The 15715-nt window shown below is 38.0% G+C and overlaps 1 protein-coding gene across 1 annotated transcript; it reads right to left on the reverse strand.

Moving 5' to 3' along the window:
* Positions 1-4127: 4127 nt before the first annotated feature.
* cdh10a (cadherin 10, type 2a (T2-cadherin)) lies at positions 4128-14772 on the reverse strand (the record flags this gene model as incomplete). The annotated part of the gene is made up of 11 exons (XM_081373713.1): positions 4128-4876; positions 5462-5713; positions 5898-6006; positions 6128-6249; positions 6395-6531; positions 7877-8130; positions 8224-8408; positions 8681-8848; positions 9641-9760; positions 11432-11726; positions 14551-14772. The coding sequence occupies 11 exons, from the start codon at positions 14770-14772 to the stop codon at positions 4386-4388; spliced, it is 2355 nt and encodes a 784-aa protein (XP_081229839.1). The 3' UTR covers positions 4128-4385.
* Between the last annotated feature and the right edge of the window lie 943 nt (positions 14773-15715).

Genomic DNA, 15715 nt, shown 5'->3' on the forward strand with positions numbered 1-15715 from the left:
GCCTACACTTGTTCTAGGGGAACTCCTGTCCATAGAAACGCAAGGTCTGATCGAGGGCTTAATAAATGGCGAAAAATCAGCATCCTTCATGAATACGTGATGAGAAAGGTCTATCACCGTGAACCAATCTTGGTGTTGAACACATGAGAGGATGTGCTTCTATGTGAGCATCTTGAACGGGAGCCTGTTCAGGGCCCAATTCAGAACTCACAGATCTGGGATTAGTCTCAACCCACTTCCTTTCTTGGGTACGATGAAGCAAGGGCTGTAATACCCCTTTTTTATCTCAGCCAGATGGACAGGCTCTATCTCCACCTGGAAGAAAGTGACATTCTTGCCTTGTACTGAGGTAAGAAGCCTGCCGCTGTATTTGGATGGGCGCCTGAAGAACTGAATCGTGTAGCCGAACCAGATCGTTCTGATGAGGAAGCGTGATGGGCTGGGAAGTGCTAGCCACACGTCCAGACTCCATACTAACGGCACCAATGGAATGATGTCCGGTGTACCTGAGATGGGTAGTTCACTGTGAGGGGGAGCAGGGAAAGCCATGCCAGGAGGAGCAATGAGTTTGTGTAAGAAACATATTCATATTTAACACGTTACAAAGTAAAATTCTAGCTTCCGTCCAAACGGTCATATGTCTATTTGCGTCTTCAAAACTTCTAATTTTGCCAAATGCAGAGGCCCTTTCACACCAAAAGTTAAATAAAATAAGCTTCAGGCTGCTCAAACAAAGATGCCAATCTAGGTTGCAGAAGAATAGGACGCAGGAGAAGTAAGTAGCTGCTTAAAAAGAATATTATTCAGAAGGAAGCATTTGCAGAACAACTGCACAAAAAATTGCAGTGATGCATAATACATCATATCATGAACAAGATTTCACGAATCAAGCTCCCTCCCAACAATTTCTGACTCGGATTTCCATGGTGTTATTATATTCCGGATGTGGGTAGAAACAAATAATATAGAACAGTGAAATCACTCACTGTAACATTATCTTCATCTTGCTGACACTCTACTGGTGTCCCACAAAAGATGGATCACTGGAGTGCAATTCTGTCTTTTATTCCTGTTGGTTTTCGCTGCATGGAGTAACAGCTCATTTGCATAAAGTTAATCTTTTATCTGCTTTGTTGTGTTGTTGGACATGGCACCATCCTGTCACTGATGCTTATGCTGCTAGAAACCATCAGGACTCATTGAAAGTTAATGAGTTCTGGTCGCGTTGTCACTGCAGATTGATGTCAATGTGAACATTGCTTCAGACTCCATAGACATGGTAACCTAAGGTTATAGGTTCAAGTCCTGGAAAAGGGGCATGGACTAAATTTCTGTGGTTTTCCATCACCATGACCTCTTGTGTATTATTGAGTAGAGAAAAAAGCTTGATCATGCAAACCGTAGACTGCAGTTTCAGGGCGGCATTTCTAGGACTCTAGTTTTTTAAGGTTTATCCAATTTTATAGCACTTACTATTCAATTATGTATTATTATTTTTTAGGAATTATTTAAAGTCTTAATAATTTAAATTGAACTGATATATTGTCCTAACCAACCCCTAACCAAAAACATAACTGTTGACCTTATTTTTTAGGACGAAAAGTAAGCTAGTTTCTGTGTTTGTGTGAGACTTCTCCTTAAATAGCCACAACATGTTGTTGTGCTTCTCTTCTGATGTGCAATCGGTTAAACAAAAGTGCAGTAACCAGTGTTTGCGCTACAAACTTAGTTTACGAATTAGATATAGATATATTATTAAAATATGATAATAAATACCAGTTTGCAAAATCAAGCAACATAATGAACGGTTTTTAAACAGTTAAATAACTGGAAGCAGCTGACACTGGAAGACTTGGCCACACCCACTCTTATATAAAAATATGGTGGACACAAAATAAAAATAAAAAATTTCTGTGTGTTTAGTCTTTGCACCTGTATTTTTTTTATTACTTTTTTTTTTAAGGTTTGAATCCGGTCTCCTCTGATGGAGCAGAACTGGCTAGGTGGTGCTGTCACAAAAATAACACTGGGTCCTACAAATGAGGTCCTAAAACAATCTCCAGTATTGTAGGATCATTACAAAAAATGGATGTGCAAATTTGTTTATTTCTTTGTATTATTTTATCACACCTTTTCTGGATATTCCAGAAAGTATAATTTACCACAGCAATGTAACTGCTTGCAGCAATTTAATTATTTAAAATATGCATAATTCTATCTCAAAACAAAGTCTTATTATTGAAACAGAATGATACTGTGCATGTCATTTCTTTATATGATAAACCATCACAAATAATATGAAATAATATTTGAAAAAGAGAGCACATCTTACTGTGTTCCAAGTTGGCTGTAGACACAGAACAAAAGCCTTTGTGAAACCAAAGTTGACAACACAAAGGAATTATTACACAACAGCAGCATTTGGCATTAAACATTTGCAAAAATTCTGCATTGAACATACAGTAATTGCTCTAGGCAATGCGGAAAGTGTTACGTTTCCACTGGGGATATTCAAATAAATTCTCACAGCTAAGATCCAGTTTAAGACAAAGTTGCAGACTTTGGCAGGCCACAATGGAAAAGATTTTTCAGAAGATCCCCAACAGTGAACCCTGGTTGTGTCACTCCCGGTAGCAAGGAAGGGTGAAACTGGATCTTAGTGCAGCAGTCTTTATTGAAAACAAAATCAAACTAACAGAAATACTCAGGCTTCTCAGAAATACCAAAAACAAGACCAGAACAACCAGTAAACAGCAACGACGACAGACAACTAGACAGGACTAAACACAGGGCTTAAATACTCTGAAAACGAGCGGACAAACTAACTAGACACCTGAACTAAGGACTCTAATCAAAGCTGTAACCAAATAGACAAACAGGCAGGGGATGGAGGAAGACTGAACTAGATGGAATAACCGGGAAACACAGATATGAATAGAACAGAAAAAGAGGTTAAAAAAATTAACTAAACATGAACAAATAAACTCAAAATGTGACAGGTTTTCTATTTCCCAGCAATCCTCTATTATCTGTTAATCTTTAGTTCTTTGCTTTTGTGAGAGATAGAGATAGAGACCTAAAAAAGTTAGGCGACCAGAAGTGCATTCATATTTTTTATTAAAATATATACTTAAAAAAATGTGCATATAAAACACTTTGACAATATTAATTCACACAAGCTCAGTGTGCTGCAGCATTCTTTGTGACACTTCTATTTGATTTTAGTGTAATCTGCAGTTTTGCAAATTAAGCAAACTTCACACAAGCAAATGAAGTTGAATTGAACAACGTTTCATACAGATGTAGAAATACTCCCCTGTTCCTCTGTAAGCTTTCAGTGCTGTAATGATAATGCTGCAATTATGTTTCAACAAGGGAGGACTTCACAAGATGTGTAAAGAGGCAGAGTCTGTGATGAAACATTTCTCCACTCACATTCAATTGTAGCCAATATAACTGGAATCCCTCTATGTAAAGTCCTGTAAAGAAACAGTTCACCCAAAAATGAACATTGTCATCATTTACTTACCCTTCCGTTGTTCAAAACCTGTATGACTGACATAAATTCTGAAGAATGACTTTATAGAACTTAAATACACCCATTTTTTTTTTTTTCGCCAGTTAATTTTCACATGATGTCATGGAACCATGAAACATGGCATTGTAGCACAACGTGATTTGTGATGCTGAATTCCTGGATACGCCACCATCGTCAAAGGATGGCCCTGTCCCAAATGGCACACTTCATGTGCACTTGCGGTCTTGTGGACACAAAGGCTGCCGCAAACACGTGTCCGTTAAGTCCACATAACCATTGGCTGTCCCATTTGTCATTTTAGGTTTCAGAAGGGTCCCCTTTGCGGCTGATATGTGCTCACGATGCACACTTTTGCCGAAGCCGCACTAAAGCAAGACGTTTACCCAACAGTCAAGGTGGCATTACGTCATGAAAGTGTGACTTACGACATCGCAAGGGCATAGGGTTCCATTTGGGACAGGGCCGTAGAGGAACAGGGAAGAGTACTTTACAATCTCTCATGAGACGAAGGCAGTCTTGTCACTGTCCATGTTTTTAAAGTCACAAACTCATTCATTCATTTTGCTCCTCTGTCAAGTTTTTTTTTTTTATCTGCACGTGAACAAAAAACAAAAATCACCATCACTTCTCTTATTAACACAAAATCATCTTACCACAACACTGTCCACAAAAAAAAAAAAAAATATCCATCATAAAAGTGAAATTCCACTTGTGTTGGTAGAAAACAAAAGAAAAAAGACTTCATGTGTGAAGTATCCTTTTTTGTTCTTCTTTCAAGTTATGCCTCACAGCCCAGAGTGCGATCCAAGCGTACATACAGAGAATATGAATGTCATTGAATGGCAGTCTAGTTGGCAACTCCCGTATCCTTTCCAATGTACATGTCAGCAAGTTTTTTAAACTGCGGCCCCCAGTTAGAGAGGTAATCATATTCATGGTCTCCCTCAGTCACAGAGGACTCCAGAGAGCTCAGTGACTCAGCGATTGATCCATTGCCCTCATAAGCATAAGTGGCGAGAGAGTCATAGGGAGGTGCGAAAGGGTCTGTGTCGTTGTCTTGCAGTCTGCTAATAATGAAGTCTCTAACATCCGCACACTCCTTCATGGGTGAAGGTCTGTGATAGGGAAACAGCATCTCAGGGATGATGTCGCGCCGCAGCTTGTTGCTTTCGATCACCTCCGGGTGGCGCAGTGTGCCGATGTCAAAGGCTTGCGTGTCCTCCTCGCCGCCTCCCTCGTCGTTATAGCTGACTACGTTATCCCTGACGTCTTCTTTGGAGATGATCAGCGGTTCCTTCCTCCTCTGCTTCTTTAAAGCTGAGAACAGCACCACAATCACTGGAAAAGAGTGAACAGATGGGAACTTGGTCAGTATCATCATTGTTAAAGCTGGCATGAAATTAAAATCTTTTTTTTTTTCTAAATGCATGTTATCTTAACGATTCATCCATGCATATGTTTTTTTTTTTTTTTTTCGTCATAACTGGATTGTCTGGAGAAATTACAGACTTTTCTCTGGTGTCGCATGCAGGAATTTTCCAATCATGTAGTATGTTTAAACCCAGCAAGCTCAATCGACTGCAAGCTCACATTCAATCGGCCTTTATCCAATCAACAGCCAATCAACACTCAGATGTATGTCACAATACAGAAAAAAGATCTGTCACTACTTCGGTTACCAGTGTTGGGGGGTAATGCAAGACAAGTAATGTGACTTTCATAATCAGATTACTGTTTTAATAACGAGTAAAGTAATTACTTTACTTTTTTACTTTGCATTTACTTTTAAAGTTACTTTGTTTTCCCATTTATTGACTGACAGCTCTCCTGTTCCCTTGTTGAGATAAATCGTGAGTAAAGTGCAGAGGTATAGAAGGATACAGTACCACTTGCTAGCTAGTAACACAGTGGGTGAAAACTCACTAAGAAGGATAAGGATGCAGAGAAGTATCGCCACTAGCGCCCCAGTGCTGAGGCCAGCAGAGAGCAGCAACGCATCAACACTGCAGGAACGCATGTTGCCGGTGGCGTCACAGCTGCACACACGAATGGTCAAAGTGCTGGTGCTGCTCTGGATGGGGTAGTCGCTGTCGGAGATAACTACTGGCAGATAGTAGACACTCATTTCACGCCTGTTAAATCCACTTCTTCTGGTCAGGATTCTGGCTGTGTTATCTTTGGGAGAGGTGGGGGTTAAGAGAACATTCAAACAGTCAGAGCTGGAGATATTATCTCATGCTGAGTCAAACAACAGGAAAAATAAAGCTGTTTTTGTTAGTACCAAAATAGAAAAAAAGATTAAAGATATGCGTTTTCCATAAGCTTCAAGATTTATTCGTCAAAGGAAAGATTTATTCACCTTCATTATCAAAGATGGTGAAGTTTGGATTAATCAAACTCAAGCTGAATACAAATTTGTGACCCACAAGCGGTTCGTCTGTGTCGATGGCACTGATAGTCTGTATGAGCTGAAATGGAAGACATGTTTTTGAATATGCAGAATAATATGTTCTGTTTACAACCATTTTAATAATTGAATAATTCCATTTCATGGTCACACAGTCAAAAGCATATATAAATTGTACCTACCTGCCCAGCTTTGACATTCTCACACACAAATGTCTCATAAATCATGGCAAACTCTGGCGCATTGTCATTCACATCCAAAACCTTTATCAAGACAGGAACACGGCTTCTTTGATGAGGGTTATCTGATGAGAGTAACACAGTGTAAAAATAGCCAGGAAAGATATTTTCATTTTCATACTTATTTAGGTTTAAATAAATAGCCCGGTAACACATCATATGTGATATGTCACCAGGCAACGCTATTTCTTTATGCATGTATTTACTTACTCATCTCACTGGCCAGGACTGAGATGTTGTGCCACTTTGACACTTCCCTGTCAAGAGACTTAAGAATTGTGATGGATCCATTCTTGGGGTCGATGTGGTAGAGTCTCTCTGGGTCTGTGTGGTGATCTACTGCATATCTATGGGCGAGTTTAAGAAATAAATAAAAATAAGTTGAAAAGTCACTGACATTCCCTGAAGTCTGAAGAAGGGGTGTCATTGCATAGCAGTTGTTATAAATTGGATCAGCCAGCTGCCAGGAAATGAACTCTGTGACTATGTTGATTTCCATGAACAATTGTAACTTTGCATCTCACAATGTGATTTTTCTTTTTTATTGTAACCTTTTTAAAGTATGAAATTTAGAACCACCAGTGGGCACTGCTCCAACACTATACTGTGCTATAAACTAAATTAAACTCACTGGAGCAAATTCACCAGTTTACACCCCATTTTTGCATTATATTTCAGTGCAAAAACCTGCATCTCATTTGCTAGCCACCCACAATCCAGTTTCACTATGCGCTATCTGCATATATAGTACTGTGGCATGTGTTTTTAAAATGTCATTCGTTTCACTGCACACAAATTTTTCTATGTAGATTAGACTTAAAGAGTAACTAAACCCATTGGCAGGGCCTGACTCCACCCACTGGCAATATTTGAAAAATGCTGGAAAAGTAGGCAGAGCCCAGTGGAGAGGGGGCGTGCATCTGAGACGTATCTCTCTGCAGGCAAGGGCGTGGTTAGCTGGTACCCTCTGACATCAGAGTGTACCACAACTTCCAATAGGAAAATTCAACTGCAGTAGCCACTGTTCAACCTGAAGAGGGCAGCACTCAGACGTTTTTACACCATATTTAGTAAAATTAAAATACTTTAAACACAAATGTCAAAAAAATTACTTGATTCAATGAACAGCACTAATAAAGCCCCATTCTTACAGATCATTCACTAAAAAAAGTTGATTTAGGGTTTAGTTACCCTTTAAAACAGATTGTGCATTATACACCAAAAGTCAGCACTATTGGTTGGTTTGTGTACATTTTCTTGACATCATGGCAGCAGTAATTCATCAAATGATAATCAAATGAAGAAGAAGAGCATAAACTGGGCATATGTCCATATTTTTTTTATATTTTTTTGCAGTTTTGCAGTCAAGTGCATTTGTGTTATTTTAAAGACTCAATTCAGGCGCTGGAGCAATTTAATGTCAGTTAAAGTATGTCAGATCCCGGTAATCTGCTGTACCTTCTACAGCCTAGAGCAGAATCAGCATGCAAAACTGAGAATTGCAGCATGCAAATTGCATTCAACAGATTTTTTGGGGGCGTGTTTGTGTCGTTATCTGATTTGCATAATTAATTTAATGATTCAGGTGCTGTGCAGACAGTGTGTGCAAATAAAATACTGCCAGCAGGTGCAAACCACATTGGTGAATTCCCTGCAGTTAGTGTTGAATTATTAAATATTTCAAGTGCTCACTGAATTGGGTAATCTGTGGCATCGGGGTCCCAGGCTGTAATAGTTCCAATTGCTGTTCCTCTTGGTGTGTCCTCATTAACCTCAAAGACATACTGAGGCCTGCTGAAGATAGGAGGCTCATCCACATCTTTGGCTGTGACCTTGATGATAGCTGTGTCAGAGAATGGGCCCAGATGAAGGAAGTTGGGGTCCTGGTGTGTATTAGTCACCTCCACTTTCACAGTGTACACACGCTTGCTTTCATAATCCAGTTTCTGGATGAAGATCAAAAAGAGTGGCTGTACATATATTCACTGCGTTATACATCATATACTATTCATACTGTAAATAATGATACAGGTTTTTACCTTTTTGACAACGATAACACCCTCTTGGGATATCTCATCTGTAATTATATCTAGATATTCTTTGTCTCCTTCTACAATTCTGTATTTCATTTCAGCATTTTCTCCCTCGTCACCATCATTGGCTTTTATTCTGCCCACAGTTGATCCGATTTCTGCCGACTCATAAGTGCTTAGGTGGTAAGAACCTCGAAAAAGAAAAGAGGTTACATTTATTTCAACCATATGCAGTATTTTTATTTTTTTGCCCATTTTAGTCTTAATTCTAAGGCTTTTATGGCTTTTAACATTGACCCTATTTGATTACTTAATGCATTTGGTTCTGTTAATGTTAATCTTCAGTCAAAAAATATCCTCATTATATTTTAATTAACTTTTAATAACTAACTAATAACCAATAGCACCATGGGTTGCAATTCACTTTGACTTTAAAAGCACTTATGAATTAGTGACATCTTACTGTAAGCAAAACGTGGCGGGCTGTCATTAACATCTGTAAGGGTAACGTTGACCGTGGTGGTTCCTGACAGACCACCCATCTGTCCTGCCATGTCTTTGGCTTGAATAACCACCTGGTACTCCTTCCGCACTTCCCGATCCATACTGGAAAGGGCTATTCTGACAATTCCTGCACAGAAAACACTGATTAACCATCAATCATAAAACAACATATCAATAACACAGTGTAAATGTAAAATGTACAATAAATTGGTCAAAAGTGACAGTAAATACATGACACTATACTGTCTTTAGTGTAAATGACACTAAAGACTGGAGTAGCCTAATGGCTACACACACACACACACACACACACACACACACACACACATACACACACACACACACAATTTTAAATGTATTCTTATTTTCTGATTCTGCCTTTTCGTTCTAAGAAAATGTTTATTCATTTATCTACAAATTTTTCACAGTTTAATACAGGACAGCTTTTTTTTCAGTCCCAGGGAACTTATTGCATACTAAAAAGAATTTTATACTTCCATTTTTCATTTTATATAATAATTTATATTTTTTAATTTATTTGATTTATAGCGCTACTTTTTTTTTAAAGGGCCAGTATTTTCTGTCCCTGCTTGGGCTTGCGATTATGCCTTAATCTTAATATTTTGCATCCGTAACCTTTATATTGCTACATTTATCAAGCTTAACTTGCATTCTTCTCAGCAAAAGCAATAATACAAGCCTTAGTAATTTGTTCCATTTCAAAGATTTATTCTATTTTGTGTAAAGCAAATATTCTAGCTGGATCTTAACCAGGCACAGCAGTGTGTGATCTTCATGCTTCAGACATTCCACATAAAAAGTAGCATCCCTGCCTTACCTTGTCAAATGGCCTCAGGCATATATCATAGTAGTATGTCAGCAGAGAATATGTTTTCAACAAAATGTTTGGAGGACCCACCTGTCTCAGGATCCACAGAGAAGTAGGGCTGCCCTTGTAGAATGCTGTACACGAGTTTAGCACTGTTCCCGTATGTGGCATCATCTGCATCAGTGGCATTGACTTCTATTACAAAAGTACCTATAAATAAATTTATAAGAAAAAACATAAATGAGTTTTGAGAATGGAGATGAGAGCAAATGGAGATTTGCAGATGTTTAAATAAGTGCCCTGCTTCTCTTTTATGCTGATACCAAAAAAAAAAAAAAAAAAAAAACTTCAACAATGTTGTAAAATGTCCTCAGATTTGCCAAAATACCAAAATCTGCAATCAGAAATAAGTAACTACAGTATGAACTCTAATATTTGCATCATCATACTGCTTGCCAATATTTATTTAAATTAAGGAATTAACAAGCATCTGATAAGTTAATATTTAAATTAAGCATAACTGAGAACATAACTGGGTCTGTAGAACTATGAAAGACCAACCTCTCAGCAATACAATATTAATTTGGGTAGCAGTGGAGAAGATACAATTAATTAGTATTACGATTTAACCGATTAGAGCCTATATAATACTTTTTGGGGAGGAAGGGTTGTGTGTTTGGCAATATATTTGCATAATATTAAATTTCTCAAATGTGAAGAACCAAGCTCTCAAAAAAAGGGTACAGTCAAGAAAAGAAAAGAAATAGTTGGGTCATTGTTTTGTTTTCAGAACTGAATTATTAGCATTCATTATGGTTCAAAGGCTACAGTGCCTCTAACCTAGATTTACAACCATTCCTTATATTAGAAAATACATATTGAATTGGTTTTGTCCTAGGGGTGTGTGTCAGAGGGTAATGAGTGCTTCATAATATGATGACACTTTCACTTTGATTGAGGGCAATAATTTCATAAATACGATGTACAGTCCCTTATATTAGATTCCAGCTGAAAATGAGAGAGGGAAGAACATCATTAGATTTTCTTTGGGGAGACGATACCAAACAGACTGCTTGAGGACTGACTTGATTGGAAACGGGATAACCAGAGGTTATTATGATATTACTGAGAAACAGCATGAATCTCCTGAATATTCATGCGCTGTGAATATGTATGGTGCAGTGTCACTACAGAGCCACTGATTGTGTGAGACAGTGGTGATAGATGATGTGCGAATGGGAATTAGATGTAAATAGAAAATGTGATAAGATCTCTTCCATTAGACACTACATCAGGACTCAAGAGAGGCAGATCCTTGCGGGCACTGCTTTTAGTGATTACATATATTTGCATTTGACTACCTACAGTACATATTATTAACTGTACATTCCTAGAAAACTGCTACTTTCAGGTAATATGGTTATTTCTGATTATTAACAGAACCATGGCACTAGTTTAATTTGCTATACATATTTGTATTTACTTATGTGCAACAAACACCAAGTAATAAATAGAAAATGTCAGTACTTAACAGTATGTCTTTTCATTTTTAAATACAGGGGCACACAAAATGTAATTAAAATAAAATAAAATATAAAATAATATAATTAATAAACAAAATGTTGAGTAACTGTGGGTTAATGTGATAAAGACTTAAATCAAAGCCAAGCAAAACATTTTGAAAGTCCAGCTCACTTGTTTAAATGCCACACTCCATAACAATACATGCTTCAAAAACTCCAACCAATAGCAGTGTGCCATCCTTGACCTTAAAAACACTGCAGTGACAGGAATATCACACACTGGTGCAGTATTCCAGCATGACAGTAAATGTACTTCAAATAACAACAACGGGAGAAAAAGTAATTTTCATTCACTCACCGACGTCTGACATTTCAGGTACACTGGCAGAGTAGACAGCCCTGGTGAATTTGGGCTCATTGTCATTGATGTCATGTATCTTGACAATGAATTCAGTGGCAGGCTCCAGGGGGAGGCCCGTGATCTTGTTGAAAGCCTGGGCCTGCAGTGTGTAAGAGGCCTTTTCCTCTCTGTCCAGTCTCTGAGTAGCATGTAAATCCCCAGACTTCTCATCGATACGAAATACTGTGCCTGCTCCTTCCCCGGAGAGAACATATCTGGCAGTTCCATCCCCTACGTCTTTGTCTGAGCGAAGCTGCATGGACAGAAAGCAGACAGTGACTTAACCATGTCGCAATGCACAGATTTGAAATTTGCCACATAATTTGTGGATATTTTTTAAATCAAACATTCTAATCACTAGTAGAGTAGCATAAAAGTCCTTCCTTCAGCAAAATGTTAATATGATATGCTGCCATGTTTTATTAACCAGTGAACTTCAGCTAGTCTTGTTTTCGATCATGGTTAGCAGCTTAGAAGAAGAATCTTTTAAAGGGAAAGCTCTCTAGGGACAATAGAAACTCATAAAAGCCACAGACATCTTTAAGAAAGAGTCTTAAAAGTACAAGTCTTCAGAACATATTCCATTAAATACTAATGAAGCTTTTAGTCCGATTTTACCACTGTGTTTTTATTGCATTTCCATTTGCAATTCTAAAAATATGAATTGTTAGGCCTTTTAGTACATGAATGATTTCCATGATTTTTTCATTTTAGTAGTGAATTGTAATTATTTCCATCTTTGCCCACACTGTCATCTTACCATTTAAAGTGGATCTCATCACTGTCCTCTATATAGTATAACATTCAAATTGATTGTTGTTGGTAACTTGTTAGAAAACAAATCAATAACGCTTTGTAGTCAGTCAACATTTTTTTTGCCATTTTTTTTTAAATACCGGTAATATTTTGCTTTAGGATATTTGACTTGAAATGACGTGATAATAATGACACTTTATTTAAGAAAAAAACTACAAAACTCTTGGACTTGGATCAAGAAGTTAGCAAGCAGTGAATTGATTCTATAATGGGGGGCGCTTTTTATAGCCTAAAATAGAACATTTTAATGTCAACACTCAAATATTAGGTAAAAGTCATTGAAGGCATTTCTTTTTTTAAGTCTTACAAGGGGACAGAAAAGTTCCCCTTATTGAAAAATAACCCTGATACATCATTTAGTTTCCCTTAAATGGGTTGATTTGCCCTAAAGCTGTTCAACTGTCACCGCCTGATGCTTAATTCAATTTTAACCTGTGGGATGAGACTATGGGTTCCAACAGGCTTCAGTGAATAAAAAAAAAAAAAATCAAATAAGCAATTGTTTCATGCCTTTATGAGTGCAGTCCAGCATCTGGCCAGAGTCATGGCCATTTAATGCATTTATCCTGGGCTCTAAAGTCTGTTTTTAGAAAGAGCCAATGGTCTGATTCCACCCGCTGACCCCTCAAACACACTCAGCGCGTCAGCAGGATCTCATAACAAACACTTTATATAATCCGCACTAACTGATATTACATAGGAAAACACCACGAAGCGAAATGTTACAAAAGCAGCTTTTTATTTGCCTTAACATAAAAGCTGTTCTGATCCGGAGAGTCACTAAACAGTGTTCACTACACTACTAGCCTACCCCTCAATTTATGTATGTTGCAGACAGTGCACTTATTTCAAACATGTTGCATTTACCACCAGATGTCCTCAGCATGCGATTGAAGCTTCTGGGTTCTGATTCGAAAGAGTGAGACTCGATGTGAGTCGATTCTATTTCAGTGAGACCGCACCGCAATGCCATCTTTCCGAAAGAAAGGGTGTCAATAATCTGTGATGCTGCACGTAACGTTACATTACAACGGAATTCGAAGTCACTAGTGCACAGGTGAGTGACATTGCGTGTTGCGAACCAAACGACTTCAGTCACCTGAATGCAGTCAGAACTCGGTTTTTACAAAATATTTATTTGATATTATTAAATATTATTTATTTTGCATTTTAACGGCAAATTACTCAATAGGAAACAAACGTAGGCCTATTAATCGTTCTGGAATCGAATCGTGACTGCCTTTACCTGATCGAATCGTAACCTAAATTCAGTATTATAGGCTACTTAATGCATGTGATGTGGGCAACCTGAATACAAACATTGGACTCTTGACTCCTTTACACTGCAATGACTGTCTGGAAAGAGATATCAATGCACACTTGTTCTCAGTGCAGATTGATTTTATACACTCCCACTGATTCAGATCTCACTTGTCTACTTGCACTAGCCAAATACAGTAATTACCATATCAAGTCCACTTAATCCAAGTTAACTTGCCCAAAGTTTAGTAGACAGGTTCCAACTGTGTACATGTGCACAGCTAACCTTTTGACTACGTTATGCAAATGTACTCTTTTATGGTAGCATTATTAGTAGCCTATGTGCTAAACAAGAATAAAATATTTGTCATAGTCTATTCTATACATGTCCTCCAAAGTTTGTACGTATATACAACCCAGTCAGTGTTTTAATAACAGGGGCTGTGCAGCTGAATGTCAGTATGGACTCCTCTTTCATGTTTAATGTGGCAATGGCATAAATATAGCATGCCTCTGAACTGTGACTTGATGAATTGCAGTCCCTTCCTTCACACAGCCACTGCAGATGGGTTGGAAGTCAATGGGGTGAATGAAAAAGAGTGAGTGAAATAGCCCATAATTGTTGATTCCTGTCAGGTCTCAGCGGAGCCACTTTGTCCTGGAAATGAAAGCGGTAAAAACTAAACCCTGGTACAAAGTATTCTGTCTCGAAACGACTCTCTCCCACTCTTATTCGCTTTCTGTCTCTCTGGGATGTGAATATTCATGCCTCAGTGAGTGTGTAATTCATATTTGTGCTACTTTATGTTCTTTGATGATGGCATCAATTTTTCCGAAGTGCCTGCCACACATGAACGTGTTCAAATCCAGTGTCAAACCATATAAAGCTCAGGAAAACGAAATCGGAATGCAAAAATCAGGCATTTGCATCTCCTCCAAGCCCAGTTTTGCTAGCCAAGGAGGCTCGTTTGTACTGAGCTTGTGTCATCATGGACTCTCACCTTGCCGACATACTGATAGTTACTTCCTGTGTATTCCTCCGACAGGAAGAACTGCCTCCACATCCAGTCTCTTTTGGATCTGTGCAGCACAATTTTATCTCCTTCCATCAGATGGTTCCAGTTGTGAAAGAGATTCCCATCATTCCTCTCTAGCAATATGACTGGAGAGCTCAGGTGCGGAAAGACCAGTGGAAGCAGCCAAAATAAGTGATTCATCATCATTGCAGCCAATCGATCGTCACGATGACAGCAACTCCTTATGAATAAGCTAAGTAGGGTGGGCAGTGCTGAATTGAAAGTGATGTAAATGGCAACATCAGCAACCCTGACATTGTAGAATCGCCTTTGATCCTCCTTTGATTCCCTATAAAAAATAATCAAAGCAAAAAAGTTACATACAGTGTGTTGGAGGTCACTGCAGCCCTTGTCAAGATGCAACACCCGTTTCTTCTACTGTAATCCTTTTGTTGTTTGCGGAGTGTATCCCACAGGGCCTTCATGCAATATTCTATTCACAGAAGATCAAACACGTCGCCTCACACAAAACGTTGCATACAGTATAACACGCCCGTGCAATTAACAAAAATGCTTGCATTGGTAAACATGGCTAAAATGGCATTCTGCACCAGGTCTGGGTTAAGGACAGGACAGGACAGGACAGACTGTTATCATGGGTTAACTGAAAATGGATAAACAAAAATAATAGACAACATATATTACAATATACTGTAGATATGGGTTGGGAATAGAAAATTTATTCCCATTCTGGAATCAGATACTTGTTATAATATTCGAATTTCGACTCCGCCTATTGATTCCTGTGTGCACATTTTAATGGGTTTAAATCATTCAAGCGCAACAAGATGCGAAAGAGAGAAAAAAATCACTCACTGATCATTAATCTATATTTTATTTATAAAAAGAAAACTCTGCTGTGGTATTTTACATTTGACTTTTATTGAATAAATGTTTGATATCTAAATGTTTGACTTCGGATTGAATCAGAATCGATTTGCAGATTCAGAATTGGAATCGCTAAAATTCAAACAATACCCAATCCTAAATATAGATAATTCATATTTAATGGTATTTACTGTTATTAGATTACATTTTTAGGTTAAAAATGAATGAAGACACTTGCAATTGTTTTGCAGAACATGTAATT

Source organism: Scardinius erythrophthalmus, assembly GCF_964197995.2.
Source record: "Scardinius erythrophthalmus genome assembly, chromosome: 9".
Lineage (NCBI taxonomy): Eukaryota > Metazoa > Chordata > Actinopteri > Cypriniformes > Leuciscidae > Scardinius > Scardinius erythrophthalmus.